This window comes from Gymnoscopelus microlampas (genome assembly GCF_963454915.1).
Source record: "Gymnoscopelus microlampas genome assembly, chromosome: 5".
Taxonomy (NCBI): Eukaryota; Metazoa; Chordata; class Actinopteri; order Myctophiformes; family Myctophidae; genus Gymnoscopelus; species Gymnoscopelus microlampas.
The window spans coordinates 13,449,688-13,468,581 of NC_139942.1; the positions used below are offsets into that span (position 1 = coordinate 13,449,688).

At 41.5% G+C, this 18,894-nt stretch overlaps 1 protein-coding gene across 2 annotated transcripts; it reads right to left on the minus strand.

Moving 5' to 3' along the window:
* Nucleotides 1–4,967: 4,967 nt before the first annotated feature.
* LOC311046247 (uncharacterized protein) lies at nt 4,968–15,750 on the minus strand. Of its 2 annotated transcripts, none has more exons than XM_084058454.1 (5): nt 15,211–15,750; nt 12,235–12,350; nt 7,426–7,549; nt 6,058–6,461; nt 4,968–5,613 (listed from the first exon to the last, which is right to left on the minus strand). In XM_084058454.1, exons 1-5 carry the CDS (start codon nt 15,563–15,565, stop codon nt 5,140–5,142), a joined length of 1,473 nt encoding a protein of 490 aa, XP_083914580.1. In that variant the 5' UTR covers nt 15,566–15,750; the 3' UTR covers nt 4,968–5,139. The 2 variants fall into 2 exon arrangements, with proteins under 2 accessions (XP_083914580.1, XP_083914579.1); XM_084058453.1 differs by having other exon boundaries at nt 6,058–6,467.
* Between the last annotated feature and the right edge of the window lie 3,144 nt (nt 15,751–18,894).

Genomic DNA, 18,894 nt, shown 5'->3' on the forward strand with positions numbered 1-18,894 from the left:
CCTACAGTCAGCTGAGCTCACATTACAGAGACAAGTCTGAACTTTAACTAACTGAACTTTTAAACGTATATATATCAAGAATAAACAGATTCAGTGCTGTAGCCTACAGAGTAGGCAGTGGTGCTACTGTACTATCTAGGCATTGATTTCAGGGAAGGTCGTGTAAGTATTGCAAATAACGTTTAAAACTGTATATTTGATAAAGCACATATGGCTAAGTATGGTAAGGTATCTTTAGAACTAGGTTGGATTATTCTTTATATCATCCCCCTCATTAGTACAGATGGCAAGGCAAGTGATAAGATATAGTGTAATAAATCTAATAAATAAGACATCTAAATCATTTACCTCTATAGTTCTTCAGACAGGAAAACCCTGAGTTTTATTTAGGACACTTAAAACCCCATACTTTGTTGACCGGTGTCGGTGAGGGGTTTACACTTGACCCCCTGCCCTTTTGCAGCAAATCGCTTCACTGAAAATAGCCAATCTACAAGCTCACAATGCCTCACACTGTGACACGTTGTGATCTTGTAGATCGGCTATTTTCATAGAATGTTCCCCTATAATATGCCCAAAATAGAGACACCGTTTGACTTTTTTCTGTTCCATTCTAGGCTCATCCACAAACCCCATCCATCAAAAGAACGGATTCATATGCCGCACTGCCCTCCACAGGCCAGGTAAAGCAAAGGCACGGCAACTCAAAATAAATCAAATAACTCAAAGGTGGCTTCCAACAAATTGCACACTTTTAATGTTAGACGCTGCTAACTATTAATACACCGACCAATAGACATTCACATGCTTCTCATATAGGTGTACGTTCGTTCTGCTACGGAACTGTCTTTCAGCGTCTCCACGGAGTCCTTGCAGGCATGAAAAAAAACATCCACGAGGCTTTTTGAGGTAAGGAGAAGGATCGCTCAGTTTGTCAGCTTCGCTTTTGTCTCAAAAGGAAAATCAATCCAGGATTTTCTACCAAGGCAGTTTAGAATGAGTAAAAAAAAGAAGAAAGAAATACAAAAGAAAAACATAAAAAAACAACAACTGAGAGGTCTTGGTTAAATATATATTAAAATTAAAACACCAATTAAAACAAAATGCTTGTAAAAAACGAAAGCTGATCTGTTTAAATTACCAGTACAGTTTAACAGTGACAGTAGTAAGTTTCCGGTCTATTGTAGCTTATAAAGTCAAGTTAAAGGAGCAGTTTACCCAGTTTCAACCCTATCTTCATATAATTGGTCCTCACTAATGCTCATTATAAGATGGCACAATGTCCATATACTGTCTGTGTCTCATTGGGGGGCTGTGGACAGTTCGGAAACCTGTCTACTATGACATCATCGATGGGGATTCCAAGGCAATAGAAACTACAGCCTTTCTCTTCCTGGAAAGTTAGCATCTGAAATAGTAGCCATTATTCATCAATAAAACTTTTCAGAAAAATAAAGTCTTAAATCACTCTGAGTGACCAGACAGTAATGTTGCCATCTTATAGGAAGCATTAGTGAGGACAAATTATATGGAAGGTCGGTTGAAAATGGGTGAAGTGCTCCTTTAAGCTTGTAGAATATACTAAGAGGAAGTCTTTCACATCCTGAGTTCAGCCAAGAAAACAATATTAAGAAGGAACAGTCACCAAGGTGGAAGCGTTCCGACACATGGGAGGCATTGGAGCCAAACTGGAAGTTGGATGGAATGCATTGCAGTCAACGAGCTTATGAACAAACACCACTTCTGAATGACTGCGACCGTTGTCAGGAAAGGCAAGAGGAGCGCCACCTACGTGGATGCACTGCGGCGCGACAGCGGAGCAAACAGCGCTGCAAACAGCGCTGCAGAACTCAAGACCCTGATGCTAGACAGGAGGGTGTGGAGGGCTAGACCCCGCTCTCGCATCGCATCGGATTGTCATATAATCAGTTCAGGAATATAAAAGAAGGCATGTATCACAGGTTTTTTTCTAATCACGTGTTTTTCGATTGCGCACACCACAATTTTTATTGAGGCATCTAAACAGTGGCAGGTATCGTTTCTGGCTCGGCAGTATCGCGAGATTTGGTTGTTGGTCAGGCTGTCAATGATCGACAGTCTTGTAATAACAGCCCATACTTTGGCGTGTTCAGAAATGTACTTTGTGCACATCTTTAATTGTATTGACGTATCAAAAGAGCACAGTGTGCACATCGAAAAGCAACACAGCATAAAACAATGTGTGATATGTCTTTTATTTCCCTGGAGTATTTTACTAAGCTCACAGTCGTTCACAAATAGTGTTTATCCATGAGCTGGTCCAGCCGGCTCTCGTTGGCTGCAATGCATTCCATCGAACTTCCGGCTGCCTCCCAGTGCGGCGAATATGCCAGCTGGAATAGGCTCTATGCACAGCAGCCATATTGGAAAGAAATTGGGCCCCTTCTTTATTTCCTTCACAGGTTTGACCAATGACACTAATTAAGGCTGTACCATTTAGTGTAGCACAGTGGACCCCCATAGCCCTGAGTGTACAAATGGAACCAAATGGACCCTTACGGGTCAATTTGGTTCCATTTGTACACTCTCAGAGTTACACACCCGTAAGGGGCCATTTGAAACCCCCACAAGGAACCATGAGGGTCCCTGAACCACACTTTGAGACCCACTGGTGTAGCAGAGTGTTTCCAGTGAGCCAACATGCACAATATCAGCACCCTGACTCTGTTTGACCAGAATGGAACAGAGCCTTCATTAGTATCATGCATAACACCTGTGCAGGAAGTATGGAAGAGGCCCAATTTCTTTCCAATATGGCTGCTGTGCGTAGAGCCTATTGCTGGATAGAGAAATTACGTAGATGACCACACCTTCTTTTAATATACCTTACAGTACAGCTGGAGAAGGTGTCGTCCATTAACCCTTCACAGTCTCTCCTACTTGTAACTGAAGCATTGTTTTTATCAAACAATACTATGTGTAGCTCTCATTATGATCATCATCTGTTCAGTTCAATTTGTCCTGAAAGTTTAACCATATAGCTGCAGTTAAGCGGGCAGCATACTTCTTGCAGAAAGTTCATGAGAAGAAAATGAGTGATTGGCTGAGAAAACACACTCCCTTATTCAAAACGATAAATACAAATTCTCCATGAATTCAAGGCTTCACATTAATTGATAGAAAATGTTATTCTGGGGGTGAAAGTTATACTGCATGATATTAATTTTAGAGGTGTTTTTGGCGTCTGTATACAGTATGGTCTGTATGGCAGAATTCAGAAGTACCACTCCTATAGGAATGCTGCTGGGTCATAGCATCGACGTTTGGAAGGCAACAACAGCATTGTCAGAAACGGTATTAACTTTAAAACAAATAAATACATTTTTGCGAATAAATATTGTGTTTGAGAAAACACCTTAATGCGGAATGGTGATTGTGAAAAATATACCAGTGAAAGATTACAGTATATCGTCGTATATCAGACAGAAACGTCTTATCTCCATATTCAAATTTAGTTTTTTCGTAAATGAATGCCCTACTTGATCATACTACACTGTGTCACACAAAAGTGTAAAAAAATGCAGCTCTACAAGCTTTTGAGCTGGTTCTGCTTTTGAATTTAATGCTGAAAAGTAACAGTTTTGGACATATGAGGTTTCCACCCGACAGCAACGATATCAAAAATAACTTATTTAAATGAAAACGTTACACAATATGACTCTTTTAAGTCTGATTCATAGTTCAACAGGTGATGTTGTCGCGTGGCAAAAATAGCTGATCTACAAGCAACGCTCCTTCTTTTTTTAACGTGCCCACAATATGGACGCCAGGTTGAAAATACAAAACCTCTTAAACTCTACTTAGTTGAGCAGATTTCCAAGGGCTCTATGATAGGGCCCCTCCTGTTTACCCTCTACACTAAATATCTTTGCCTATCTTAGCCAACATACAAGCCCTGCAATGTGTTGTGAGCTTGTAGATCTGCTATTTTTGCCAGAATGTTAGCCCCAGTATAGGGATGTTAGGGTTCACGTGCTTTTTAAAGAAGACTTCTTTCTTTTTCTTTTCTCACCTGGGCCCTATTTCTAGATCATTTGGAACATAAACAAAGGGTGTGTAAAAACATTGTTATTGGTCCATTTGGTTGCCTGCCTCCAGACGTTTCACGTCCATCCGGAGGGGCAAGCTAGTAATTTAAACTATGCTGGGCTATTTTTTTTTCTTTGCATTTCCATTCTTTATCCCAAGAGATCACTGGACTAATGTTTTCATATTCAGATATAATAGACTATAAGCCTGTATTAAAAATAATAATATATGTTAATAATAATAATAATAATAAAAAGGCATAATTTTAATTTGCGGTTTGCCTCGCCGGACAGACACTAAACGTCCGTAGGCAAACAAATCTATATATTTTACACCCACCCTTTGTTTGTGGTCCAAATTATTGAAAAAATAGTCTTAACCCTAAGGGGGAAAAAGCCACGTACCACATATAGGCTCTGATTCAGCCTGACAGCGAGTCCCAGGTTCGATTCCCGAGCCCAGCAGACCTTTGCTGTGTGTCACTCCACGACTCTCTCTCTCTGTTTCCTGTCAGTCTCCACTGTACTATCGAAATAAAAGGCAGAAAAGCTCCCAAAAACATCTAAACAAACTAAGGAAATCATATGATGCTTCAGTAAACCCAGTAGGAGAGACAGCTGAACGACAGTCACATAATGTCACGTCTGTTCTCTTATCAAAACGAGTCCAGAAAGACTGCAGGCCTCCACGCTGGTGCCTCCTCACAGAGTGGGACTAGCTCTGGTCCATAGTGGGTCCGCTATGTCATGGTACGTGTGTTTTCACCATTGATTCGGTTTACTATGTCCACGCTAAGGTTGGGAGTGTACAAATGGAGAGTGTACAAATGGAACCAAATGGACCCTTACGGGTCCATTTGGTTCCACTTGTACACTCTCAGAGTTATGGTGGTCCTTGAAATAAAACTTTTGAGAACCATTGGTATTGTAATTGTATAGCAGACGTGAAGTCCACATAACCAGCTCTGAGAACGTGATAAAACCGGTTTCAGAAATGGTTACAAAATGTTATGGAACCGATTTCAGATCCCAACCCTAGTCTACACAAAAAAAAAAGTGATCTGGCGTATTTTCACGTGGCCGGATGGTGTTTCTGCTGGTGGATCCTCAGGTTCTGCTTGCCGGCGAACCGCTTGCCGCAGTGTTCGCAGGCGAACGGCCGCTCGCCCGTGTGCACGCTCTGGTGCGTCTTCAGGTGGCCCGACTGCGTGAAGCGCTTGCCGCACTGCGCGCAGCTGTACGGCCGCTCGCCCGTGTGCACGCGCACGTGCGTTTCCAGGCTGCGCGACGACGTGAAGCACTTGCCGCAGTAGTTGCAGGCGAAGCGCCGGTCGCGGCAGAAGCGGTTGAGGTCCAGGGCGGCGGCGGCGTCCATCTTGGACGAGGACGAGGCGGAGGACGAGGACGAGGAGAGGCCCAGGGCTATGGGGAAGGCCGGCCCTGCCGCCCCGCCCCCCAGCGAATCCGAGGTCTTGTGGTCTTGTGGTTTGAGGTACGTCGGTCGGTGGTGCGTCGAGGCAGTGGCAGACACCATGGCGGACAGGCCCTGGTTGGTCATCAAACAGATAACAAATTATTGCTAATTGTTATTTTTATGTTTTGGCAAAAACTAACTTTTTTGTCTTCCATTGTTCTACAAGGTCACAACGCGTCGGCATCTCAACACGTTGTGAGCTTGTAGATCTGCTAATTTAAAAAAGAAGTATTGACTTTGAAGTGGGTTATCACACAAATTGATTTAGTAGCTTATTTTTGTTGATGTGACAAGAAGTTCTAAAAAAGGCTTAAGTGATTGATTGGCAATTTTTCGCATCAATTCGTTGATATTTCAAAAATAAAATAAAAACTCAGGGAAAAAAAACGGGCTTCTCAATTATTAGATTAATCGAAAAAGTAATTGATAAGTAAAACATTATTGGCAAGAAAACAATCGATAATTGCGGCCCTAGATTAACGTTTAAAATATTCTATAACCAATTAATAGATTAACCTGGTTGTTCCATGACGAGCACATCTCCAGCTCCATGTCGTACGGCAGTGAGCTGAGCAGGGACACGCCCCGTTTCAGGTCAAAGGTCGCCGGGAGGGAGTCGCCCCCGGGGCTCCCGCCGGCAGAGGGTCCGAGGAGGAAGGGCTTCTGTGTCGTCGCCGCCGCCGTCGAACCCGCGGGGGTGTCCGAGTCGGACTCGGAGGCCAAGTCGAACACGCCGTCGGACGAGTTGTCGTCCAGCCCCTGCACCGACGGCCCGGGAGACCCCAGCTTGCTGTGCTCGTCCTCGCACAGGTCCTCGTCGTCCTGTTCCCACGGCAACAGGCCGGCACTGCCGGCGGTGGCGCCCAGCAGAACTCCTGAAGGTCCCTCTTCACAGTCGTCACGGTCGACTTTCTGCATCTCTGTACCTTCCAATGGAACACACATTCTAATCAAAAATCAATAATGACAGAGCATCTGCTGTCTGGACAGCATGTGTCTGAACTTTTGAACTATTTAACCCATTAAGACCGGAGGCCGAATCTACAAATGCCTTCTAAATCAGTAGTTGTCACACTTCAAAAGATTTTTCAAAAATGTTCAAAAATAGCTGATGTACAACCTCTGCCGCGCTGTGAGCTTGTATATCTGCTATTTTTGAATAGCCAACGCAAAAATCTAAAATGACACAGATGCTTTCCCAGATTGAATGGGTTAAATCTGATTTAGGGTACAGTCACCCTGATATAACGCTGAAATGGACCTCCAAATAAACGTGTCGCATCACTATCTTGTAGATCTGTTCTTTTTCGCAGTGAGTATTCTTTCTGATGTGCAACGTTGAGGTTGAGTTGTTTTGGTATTGATGCCGTGTTCAACTGAATTCAGTGTATTAGACAAAGGACCCAATGTTCTCAATCCCCACAATAAACGATGGGCTCTGGAGTAAAACACTCAGTTCCGACCTGCTTATTCTAAAGTCACGGATCATAAAGGCATCCACTAAACCATTGTTTCCCAAACAGTGAGTTTTTTTTTCATGGGTCGCAGGTAATTGCCCTTAATCTTGGTTTCATACATTTTGTTTTATTATTATTTCAAAGGATTAAACAAATCTAAGACATTCCATAAAAATAAAAAAGGTTTTTAAGAACTATAGTGAAAATATCAGATCTACAAGCTCACAACGCGCAATGCGACGTGTTGTGAGATGGTAGATATTTTCACTAGTTTGGGTCCCAGGGAGACATCACATCACACTCTTTTCGGTCTCGAGCTAAAATGTCTCACTGCACTAAACAACCAAAACGGAACGTTTCTGCAATCTGGGACTTATTTTAAAACCTAGCATAAAGATGAATCCCACCACGCCGACTCTTGGCGTACCATCATCATTGATGAGCAGCTCGTCGCTGGGACGGTCATCGTTGAGATCTTCTACTGACGTCTCCTCCTTGATTAAAACCACGTCAGACTCATTTAGGTCGTCTGCGGCTCCCGCCACATTCACCTGATGAGAGAACACAACACACACTGATACATGATTCTGCCAAAATTCTGCTCAAACTTGGGGGGAAAATGCACTCTACTATGCTGCCACCAAAATGTGGCATGCCCTACCAAAACCCATTAAAGAGCTCGACTCCCTACTAGGCACGTAACGATTCACCCAACTCACAATACGATTCGAATCACGATTTGAGTTTCACAATACAATTTTTCACGATTTTTTTTAACTAAAATTATTTTCCAGACAAATGACTTTTTTAATGATTATTATTTCTCCAATATTCCAGTATTTTCTTCTCTTTTATAATATTTTTTTTTACAATACTGTGTTTTCTCTTAGCCTCTTTTCAATATAGTAGCAAATGACTGAAAACTCTTTATCAATTCTCTTACAAAGATCCTGTATTTTCTTGACGAATCCATGGTGTCTTTATAACCAGCTTTGAACATAATGGCGTACGTCCGTGCTACTTCCGGGTTGCATAGTGACATCGCTGTCGAATCCTTGGTATTATGATCCTAGCCTTTCAGCGTGTCAGTGTTTACCAGCTGCGACACTACACGCTGTGTTTTGATTTTTTCACGCTCGCGCTAATGGAACACTAAACAAAATTATTATTTCATGTCAACATTCAAGTACAACTATCAGAAGATGTAAACCAGGTGAAGTAATGCGTCACTTTGCAAGTTTAACTAAAGTTTTCCACGTGTCCAAATTTTTCTTTTGGCTATTTTTCACATCGCGATTCATTTAAAAAAAAAAAAACGATTTAAATCGCCACCAGTTTGAAAATAGATTTATAATTGAGTACAATGAACCACATGCCCACTGGGGATTTTTGTGTTATCATTTTAGCATAACCTCTGACTGTACCTATACTCTTAACAAACTTGTTATAGAAGTTTTCAATCAATCAAACTAACACACTGCATTTCATAAAGCACCGGCACGTTCACCTGATGAGAGAACACACACACGCACACACTCGGAATGTAAAAAACACTACAGTGCCACATTCACATTAAAGCTGCAATATAACCTTTATGGGCTATTTTGAATAAATGGTAAATGGTGCATTTGTATAGCGCTTTTTATCCAAAGCGCTTTACATAGATTGTGCATTACATTCACCCACCCATTCACACACCGATGGAAGAGGAAACCATGCAAGGCGCCAACCTGCTCATCGGGAGCAATTAGGGGTTCGGCGTCTTGCTCAAGGACACTTCGACACTAACTCTGGGGGAGCCCGGGATCGAATTGAGAACCTCACGGTTCCCATCCGGCCGCTCTACCCCTGAGCCACTGCCGCCCTGAATAGCATGTTTAGACGTGATTCTCAACCGTTTTCATTTCAAGGCCCCCGAGTTTGATATGCATTAAATGACCACAGACCCACATTTGATACAGTTTATTAATTTACGTATTCATGTATTTGTGTATTCATGTATTTATTTATTCATGTATTTATTTATGTATTTATTTATGTATGTATGTATGTATTTATTCATTCTGCTCTGGGAGACTCATTCTTCCCCACCTTAGCTACGGACCCATAAGTGTCCATTTGGACCACCAGTGGTCCCCGGACCCAACACTGAGAAACAGTGCATAACAGTACCCTGGTTACTTTATGAAGAACTAAATTGTTTCCCTTTGTGCTCCATTTATGTGAGCGTTTACCCCGTCATATGTTGACTGTCTAGGTCTAGGATGCATTTCACACCCTGTGAGTTACCCTGGATAAGAGCGTGTGCCAAATGTTCTCATGTTTTGTTACTTAGATTTGTTTTTCCTGACCACAAATTTTACAAATGTCATTTAGCTTGCTGTTGCTGTTTAGACAAATGCTAGGTTCATTGCTTGCCTGGTATCTAGTTTCTTTGCTCTCTCTGCACACATATGCGACTATTTACCTTGTTGTTTGAGTTGACTAGAGTTCATGCTTACAGTATGTTTATTCCGTCCACGCACTTGTAAGTTGCGCTGGCTACAGTAAATGCCTAAATTGTACATTTTAATTGTAAATGCTTAAATTGCAATTGTAAATTGAATGGCAAAATACCAAGTTGTGGATAAAACAGGCACTGATTGAAGCACACAGACTAGGTTTTGTGGCTCACTCGCGCACGCACGCACGCACAGGCCTTCATTAGGCCTGGTGTTTGCTTCAATAAGTGGCTGTTTTAAATGCCAGTGTGAGCGACGGAAGCCATCTTTAGGGCCCTGCCACACAATACAGTGTCTGTTACCAAGGGTGTTATTCCTTGAGGGAAATGCTTTCACATTGTACAAAGCAGACGCACATCATCAAATTATGTGCACACATTGCCACCTTACATACACTATTTATAATGGTCTATGGTGCTATTAGTTACAGAATGTCACTAGTTTATAATACCACTGCTATGGTGGATTACTAGCAATACCAGGGCTCAAACAACAACAGTTAAAGCAGTGGTTTTAAAAGGTTTTGTGCCCAATGCACACCAAAAGACCGGTTTTATCACACTGTCAGAGCTGGTATGTGGACTTCCCTCTCCACCATCTCCACCAGGTGTGTGTCTGCGCTGAGTGTGTGCGTGTGTGTTGTTACTTTTTCCGTAAACGGTAATTAAGGCTACTACCTTTATTGTAAACTCCCTTCCTCTCTGTTTGGAAAAGTACTGCAAGCCCTCTGTCCCCTGCGCAATGACTGTGTGTGTGTGTGTGTGTGTGTGTGTGTGTGTGTGTGTGTGTGTGTGTGTGTGTGTGTGTGTGTGTGTGTGTGGCTTAGTAGTATATAGCCTATATTGTAGGCTACTAGATGTGAAGACCGCGTAGCAGCCCAAACCTCTAGTACTATAAATGCACCATGTATTACACTGTAAATGTTCTTTATATTTACTAATGCCAAACAAAATGTTTTAACAACTAAACTCCCATTTCATACTACTACGATCTACAAGCTCACAATGTGTCACACTGCGACATGTTTCGGCTATTTTTGCCACTTTTGAAAATGTGTTAAAAACCCTTTATGATAGAGTAATACAGTAATAACATGTCCAAAATAGTGATGCAATGGTGTAATAACCTTTTCATGTTTATTTTGTATTGTATTCAAATGTCTTTTCATTTGCACTCTCTAAATGTTCTGTGTCTTGTTGTCTTAATGGTTAATGATTTATGTAAAGCACATTGATTTGCCTTGTTGTTGAAGTGTGCTATACAAATAAACATGGCTTGCCTACTAAAGTGTGGCTGTCACAACATCCCCAAGGTACACCTGGACGCGAACCACTTACAATATACAATACACAATTTAGGCATTTAGCAGACTCTCTTATACAGAGTGACTTACATGGGTGAGATCAAAGTAAACATGAAGTCAATAAACAGGTAAATAATCACATAAGTAGTGTGCAGAGAGAACAATATAGTGCATCAAAGAAACTAGGATACCAGGTAAACAATGAACCTAGCATCTGTCTAAACAACATGCTATCTAAATAACATTCTGTACATTGAAAACTATAGGAAACCAGGTAAACAATGAAATGAACCTGCATCTGTCTATAACATGATACTAGGTCATTTAGTACAATAGTTCTGAAAATATGGGTCAGGACCCCCAAGTGGGGTCGTGGAAAGGTGAAGGTGGGGTTGCACATTGACAACTGAAAAAATAAATACATGAATCCATCCCAATTTTATTGTATTTGTTTTTAAAAAGACACAGACACAGTCTGTAATGTATGCTTCCATTTACAAATGTGTACAGAGACACAAACCTGTTATATACTACTTGATTTGATCTTTATTTATCTTGAACAATTTAAAAGTACAGAAAACTAGAAATTGCACTATAAATCAAGTGCGGGAGTCTGCAAAAACTTTTCCCCATAAAATGGGGTCCTGGTAAAGAAAAGTTTGAGAACCCCCAATCTGGGAACCCATCGTCAAAAATAAAGGAAAAAACAGAGAACCCCTGATTTAGAGCAGTGGTTCTCAATGTGGGGTCCGGGGACCCCCAGGCGTCCTCCTTGAGGGGGTTCCAAAGGGTCCCCAGCAAAATGAGTAGAAGAAGTAGTTTGCGATATGACGCGTAATCAGCTTGTAGATCGGCTATTTTCAGTATTTCTGAAAGGCCAGGTAAATTTCTATTTTGTTTTAGTAATAGTCTTTTGAATACAATTCAATTTAGTTTTAGTCATATTTTAGTAATCTGAAATATGTTTCTTTTAGCCTAGTTTTAGTTGACTAAATATAGGATTTTATTGACGGGCCGTGATGCCTGCTTCATACTTGGCTGCATGCCGCAATAGCCAATCTGAGCTTGTAGATCGGCTATTTTCGCAACACCCTTACGATACAAAGCATAAAATGACTTCCCTTAGTTCTACTGGATCTCTTGTCCACTAGTCCCTCCCTAACATTTTAGTCTATTTTGTATTTGTTGATGAAATTGTCATAGTTTTAGCTATCATAGCTTAGGTTTTATTTAGTTGTCGTTTAGTTTATTTTCAGAAGTTAATTTCACCCGCTAGAATGTAATCCTTTAACTGAATGTACTGTATAAGAATAACTTTTCAAATCATAGGTTTCTCTCTTTCTACCTCCACTATAGACAATTCTTTACTAAATGTAATCCAACAACTAAAATCTTCTCTTTTGGGGGTGTCTGGCACTCAGAGATGAGTTACCTCTTTGGTTCCAGCTGCCGGTTTCTCTGTCGCAGCCTCCACGGCCAAAACTCTGCCGCTTCTTTTGTTACCGACTTTGTGTTGCTTTGCAGTCGCTCCACTCGGCAAGGCACGTTCTGGGAAAACACGAGATAAATGGTTGTTACAATAGACTTCCTTACACCACACACGTCAACTTAATAGAATAGATAGAGGACAGAGTTCAATACAATAGGAAACTTATTGTGCTGAAATTTGCCTTTTAGTCTCGCTGTAGATTAACAGAAGTGAGGAGTAGGAACTACTAATAATCACACGCCAAAATCACCAAAACAAACACCTCAAGGAATGCAACAAAAACAAATCTCCATGAATTCAAGGCCTCATTGGATGAGTAATTGATAAGGAAAAGGTCATTTTTTGGGGTGAACAATTCCTTTAAAGGGGTATTTCACTTTAAAACACTTGTAATTATAACGTCGTCTACTCTGGCTTTCGTGTGCACCCCAGACAGTTTTCAAGTTGCTTGATTCAATATTTAGATATTGATTTGATCAGACACGCCCCCCCCCGACCCCTCTCTCTCTCTCCAATTCAAACAAGCAGCGTCAGAAAACATACGTTTACATTGCACATTGCCAAAGCAAAAATCAAACAATTTAAAAACTAAGAAATGTATGTAGGCTACTTAATGGAATTGCATAATGTGTATAAACAGATCTGTCACATTGCAATTTGGAAAAACAGGCTTATAAAACCACAATCTTGTTGTTAGAAGTAGTTAAGCAAGGGTAGTCTTGGTGTAAAGCTCTCGTCTCACCCTATAGCCGCAAGCAACTCTAGATCCTATTTGTAATATCTGGAATCTAGAGTTGCAATACCAGCCCTTGACAGCCCATACATCCAAACAGAAAAGTCCTATCTGATTGTATTAAACAACGTTAAACTCACAAACATTGCAGCTGTACGGAAAGCTTGAATTATCCGCTTTCTATCTGCAAAGTTTTTGTTTCATAAAAATCCACCGTAGACATGTTATGAGCCACTTTCTGTCAATAAATGTGTGTTTGGAAGCGCTCGTTGGAAATTACAGAACAGTCCTGCGTACCAATAGCACATAATGCAGGAGGCAGCAGGACGTTGAGTTATTAAAAACGAGCGCTTCAAAACTCCAACACATAGAAAAATAATCACATGCACGGAATGCATTGACAGAAAGTAGCTCACACCATGTCTACGGTGGATTTTTATGAAACAAATACTTTGCAGATAGAAAGAGGATAATCCAAGCTTTCCGTACAGCTTCAATGTTGGTGAGTTTGACGTCGTTTAATACAATCAGGTAGGACTTTTCTGTTTAGATGTATGGGTTGTCAAGGGTTGGTATTGCAACTCTAGATTCCAGATATTACAAATAGGATCTAGTTGCTTGCGGCTAGTGGGGCACATTGTGAGCTTGTAGATCAGCAATTATTTTGGAGTTGTATAATGAGTATAGAGTGGGCTCCTTGTACATAATGTAATATATTGTGATGCCAATACTTTTACTCAAGTTAGATTTCTCGATATAGGCCTTTTACTTGACACAGCATTTCTATATTGTGGTATTGCTATTTCTACTTGAGTAAACATGAGTCTCAGTCTCTCTCTCTCTCGCTCTCTCTCTCTCTCTCATCATATGTTTACATTGCCAGAGCAAGATCAAATAATAAAAATAAAAACTATTTAAAAACTAAGAAAATAATATAAGGTAATACATAATGTGTATAAACAAAGCTGTCACATTGCAACTTGGAAGAACAAGCTTACAAAAGAACAACCACAGAATACTAATTTGTTGTTAGAAGTAGTTAAGCAAGGGTAGCTTCTAGGGCACTGTCTCCCAAACACTGGGTCGGGACCCATGTGTGGGTCGCAGACACATGCCTGTGGGTCGCCACGTAAATATGCCTTTTTTTGGTTTGCCACAATTAGTTTTTAATTATTATTAATTTAAAATATTTTCAAAAACTTCCCACATCTTCCCGATTTTTCCAAAGAATTTCAAGAATAAATACAAATCAAAGAATTTCGTAAAATGACAACAAATAAACTATTAAGAAGTAGTGAAAATAGCAGATCTATGTGAGCTTGTAGATCGGCTATTTTCACTAGTTTGGGTCCTGGGTAGCCAGGTCCCGGGGGAAGCATTACTTCTGTAATGGGTCTTTCAGAAGTAGTGAAAATAGCAGATCCACAAGCTCACAACGCATCAGGCGTTGTGTGTGAGCTTGTAGATCGGCTATTTTCACTAGTTTGGGTCCCGGGGGGAAACATCACTTCTAATGGGTCTCGAGTAGCTGTAGAATACAACTCTCGTAGACGTATTTATGATTCTGACGTTTTCAATCTACGAGAGTTAGAGGGTTCACCCCCCACGGACACAGGGACTTTCAGCACTAAACCCCGTAGACACTCCAAACATGTACAAATTGAAAATAAGGTGCTTACCCCCACGCCCGAATGTTAACTCTCGCTACGGGGTAGTAGTTTAATGTAATAATCCATATCTTTCAATAAAGAAGTGTTTTAATACCGTCTGTGGCCGATTCTGTCGGAAGTTCCCAATGGGCGGTAGTGACGCGCCCATCTGGTGAAACCCGGAATTACACTCAATGTAAACAGGAAGTAAACGAGGGTGAAAAAATGGCGTTCGGCCCCAGACGGCATTAAAACACTTATTTATTGAAATATATGGATTATTACATTACATTACTACCCCGTAGAGAGAGTTAAAATTTGGGGCTTGGCGGTAAGCACCGTTTTTTTCAATTTGTACATGTTTGGAGTGTCTACGGGGCATAGTGCTGAAAGTCCCTGTATCCATGGGGGGGGTGAACCCTACAACTCTAGTAGATTGAAAACGTCAGAATCATAAATACCACGTCTACAAGAGTTGTATTCTACAGCTAAGTTCTTGGGGTAGAGCTTGGTGTAAAAAAAAAAGCTCTCTCTCACCCGGGGGGAAGTCCAGGTGGAGCAGGCCGGCCTCCTGTGCGGGGTAATCGGCTTGGATGTCCGCCGGCCCCCGGTGCTGCTGCTGGTGCTGCTGCTGGTGGTGGAGTTGGTGGTGGTGGTGTCTGCCGCCGCCGCCGCCCCCCGGCACAACGACGTGTCCCCCCCGGGCTATGATGGTCTCGATGAGCTCCAGCTTGCTCCGCAGCGCGTCGTTCTCCTTGTGGCTGCGGGACAGCTCCAGCTGCAGCACGGCGTAGCTGTCGTCCACCAGCTCGCAGATCTCCACCACGGCAGCCTTGGTCAACGCCTCCATGATGGAGGCGAGCTGCGAGTGGAACGCCGTGTAGGTCGCCATGGTGATCTCTGGATAAATCCTCCTCTATCTCTCTCTCTCCGAGATGAGATGATATCAACGCGATCGCACAGGAGGCATCGAGATGAGGGTTTGATGATCTGTTTTGGATGTGTAAGAAAAAAGTGTGAAGTCCGGTTGGTGGTTGTTGTGTGTGAGGGCACTTTTGGGTCGTTGTTGTTGGTTGTTCACCCCCCAGCGGCCGGCTGTGATGGAGGGGTGGATGCTAGATGAGATGGATTAGTCTCGCGTCACCAGACTGTTGCCTCCCACAATTTACAAATGTTTCCGACATACAGTCTGGGACTCGGAAGCTCTGATCATGTGTAAGGGGAAAGCGGATGCCCCTCCCCTACCCACGTCCGTTTCAGCATTGTGCAGTGGCGCAAATGAGTCCGACTGGAATCAACGAATCTCATAAATATCGTTTATGTCTACTAGTGTCTTCTTTCACAGTTTTTTCGGCGTTAATTCCATGATACCTTTCTCAGTTTTCTGTGATAAACAATCCTCGCACAAATAACATGAATCTACCGCTCCTATGACTATGCTTCCGCCTCGGTTCTGTTTCCACTAGGACTACAGGTCCGCGGGCACCGCGTCGTGATTGGTCGAATGTTTTTCCGGTCTGAACAACTTCCGTTACACAGCTTTCGGGAAGTGTAGTCCCAGACTCTATTTTAGCATTCAGAGATTGTGGAATAGTTGTCTGGTGACGCGAGACTAAGATGGATGGATGCTGTTTGTTGATGGTTTTTGGTCTCCTCCTCTTCCTTGGTCCACGCAATGTCCGTTTCAGAAGTGCCTTTCAAAGTAAATGTGTTGCTTCTCTTACATAGGGTACTTTTACCTCTTGGTTTATTTTTTTATGTTTTAAGATAGGGTACTTTTTGTCCTTCAGATTCATTTTAATTGTCTCATTAACTGAGAAACCTTCTCAAAATCATGGTTTCAGACGCACCTTTGCAAATAATTGCCCTCCTCAATTAGGGTAGCCTACTTTCCCCCCTTCATTTTCTTGTTTACATATGGTAATTTCCAGTGTTGTGTTCTAGTTTTTTTTATATGATTATTCCTTGCCTCCCACACGAACGCGTGACGCGTCTTTAATTAATTCAATGTAAAACATTTGCACGCGCGTGTGTGGCCCACTCGAAAACGTCTAGTATGGACAAATGTCCATATCTACATCACAACAAGAATAGTATAAAAGGAAGGTGAGATAGTCCTCAAGGTCCACATGAGCACTCATTAGAGCAGACAAACACCAGCTGATTCATCAAAAACACCCGTCCTTGGTTCTGGTGACTCATGCTGCCCTCCTAATACGTGAGGGGGCCCATGGCATATCAGCATGCCCATACATGGGCAATTGGGCAATGGGCATACAGTATACTGATGACATCATGGCTCTTCATATTTGGGCATAAAAGGGACAAGGACTGACAGATACAGATATCTACATTTATGGGTATATAAAGGGGACCCAGGTAGACAGACAGAAACAGACACCTCTATATATGGGCACAAAAGAGACGCAGACAGACGGGTACAATGGGTACTCTGACAAAGCCAAGCCCCAACATGCACTATGACTCAGACATATTGGTCGGATCGGCAGTGCGACTTAGGTGTGAGGGCTGCGTAGCGGCCCTCGAAAACGTCTAGTATGGACAAATGTCCATATCTACATCACAACAAGAATAGTATAAAAGGAAGGTGAGATAGTCCTCAAGGTCCACATGAGCACTCATTAGAGCAGACAAACACCAGCTGATAGCTGTCCCTGACATCACACTTACTTACTTACTTAGTAACATCACACACTGATACAATAATAGGCTACATTTTCAAAATAGCAAAAATAGCAGATCTCCAAGTTCAGTTTGTGGTTGATCTCTATTCAATCTAATAATTAGACTGAATTTAGAGTCAAATTGATTTAGTTGCTAAATCAATTAGGCTGTAATTGATTTAGTCTAGTATAAAAACAATGAGATTTTCTTTCTGTTGATATATAAAAAATCTAAATCCTAGTTCAATCAATGTTGTCTATGTAGCCTATTCCAGTGCTTCTCAGCCTGTGGGTCATGATTTTTTTTGGTGAAGTGTAACAGTGAAGTGTCAATTGAAGGACTTATAAGACCGTCTTATCACTTGGATTGTTGAGTGGAATCTTACCAAGATAAACACTTTTCCCACCACTCATTGCAGTGGTGGGAAAAGTACTCACATGTTTTACTTAAGTAAAAGTATCAATACTGCAATGTAGAAGTCCCGTATTTAAAATGTACTTCAGTAAAAGTATTATTGCCTTCAAAATATACTTAAAGTACCAAAAGTAAAAGTACTCATTGTGCAGAATGTCTCATTTCACAAATTCAAAATGTATGAACATGTTTTTAAAATAGCCTACAAGCTTGTTGCGATGCATTGTGAGCTTGTAGATCTGCTATTTTCAAATGGTCGAAATGTACATAGGGCTGAAGTGGTTAGAGTGTTTTGTAATAATGATCAAAATCTACAAAGTAACTAGCACTCAAGTTTTCATGTAATTGTAGTGGAGTAAAAGTACAATATTTTCCTCTGAGTGAGATGTAGTGGGGTAGAAGTACTGAAAACCACTGTCTCTGATCAATGAGAGATACTCATAACTGAGATACGGCCAAATGCAGTGACAAAGGGCAGTACCAGTGTTGCCAAATTCTGTGAGAGAAATAAGCAACCAGGTCTAGGAGAACAAGCCCAAAAGAAGCACTTATGAAGCATTTTAAACCTTTACATACTGAACATTCTAACAACACAAATCTGGTACGGGGCTCCGTGGCACAAAACCTTTTCAGATGGGGGTTTATTAGGGGAACAAATACATTAATTTGGGTGTCCTTGATTGATTGATTGAATACTTTATTAACAGTTTGCAAAGAAAAGCACAGGGAAGTACAGCTCAATACAAGGTCTGTTAAGAGGATGTTAAACCCAAGAAAGCACTATGACCTGTTTCCTAGCTTTTTTGTAGGCCTACTCAATTCATCAAAATAAATTGACATGCAAATATTTGAGAACCACTGGTTCAAATAATTTAAAAGTTGTGAAGCAAGCCCAAATAAGCAACTACACTTTAGAAACAAGCCCCCAAAACGCAACACGCAAACTATCAATATTTACAAGCGACTTCACAGAAAAAGTCGCTTATAATAAGCAGACATGGCAACACTGAGGGCAGTGCCCTCCAATGACACGTGATTGTGTTTCAGCCAATAAATGAAGCTCAGGCACGATCCTTGTTTTTTTCCCATCATGCAAAGCGCTTGTGAGAAACTCTTATTATT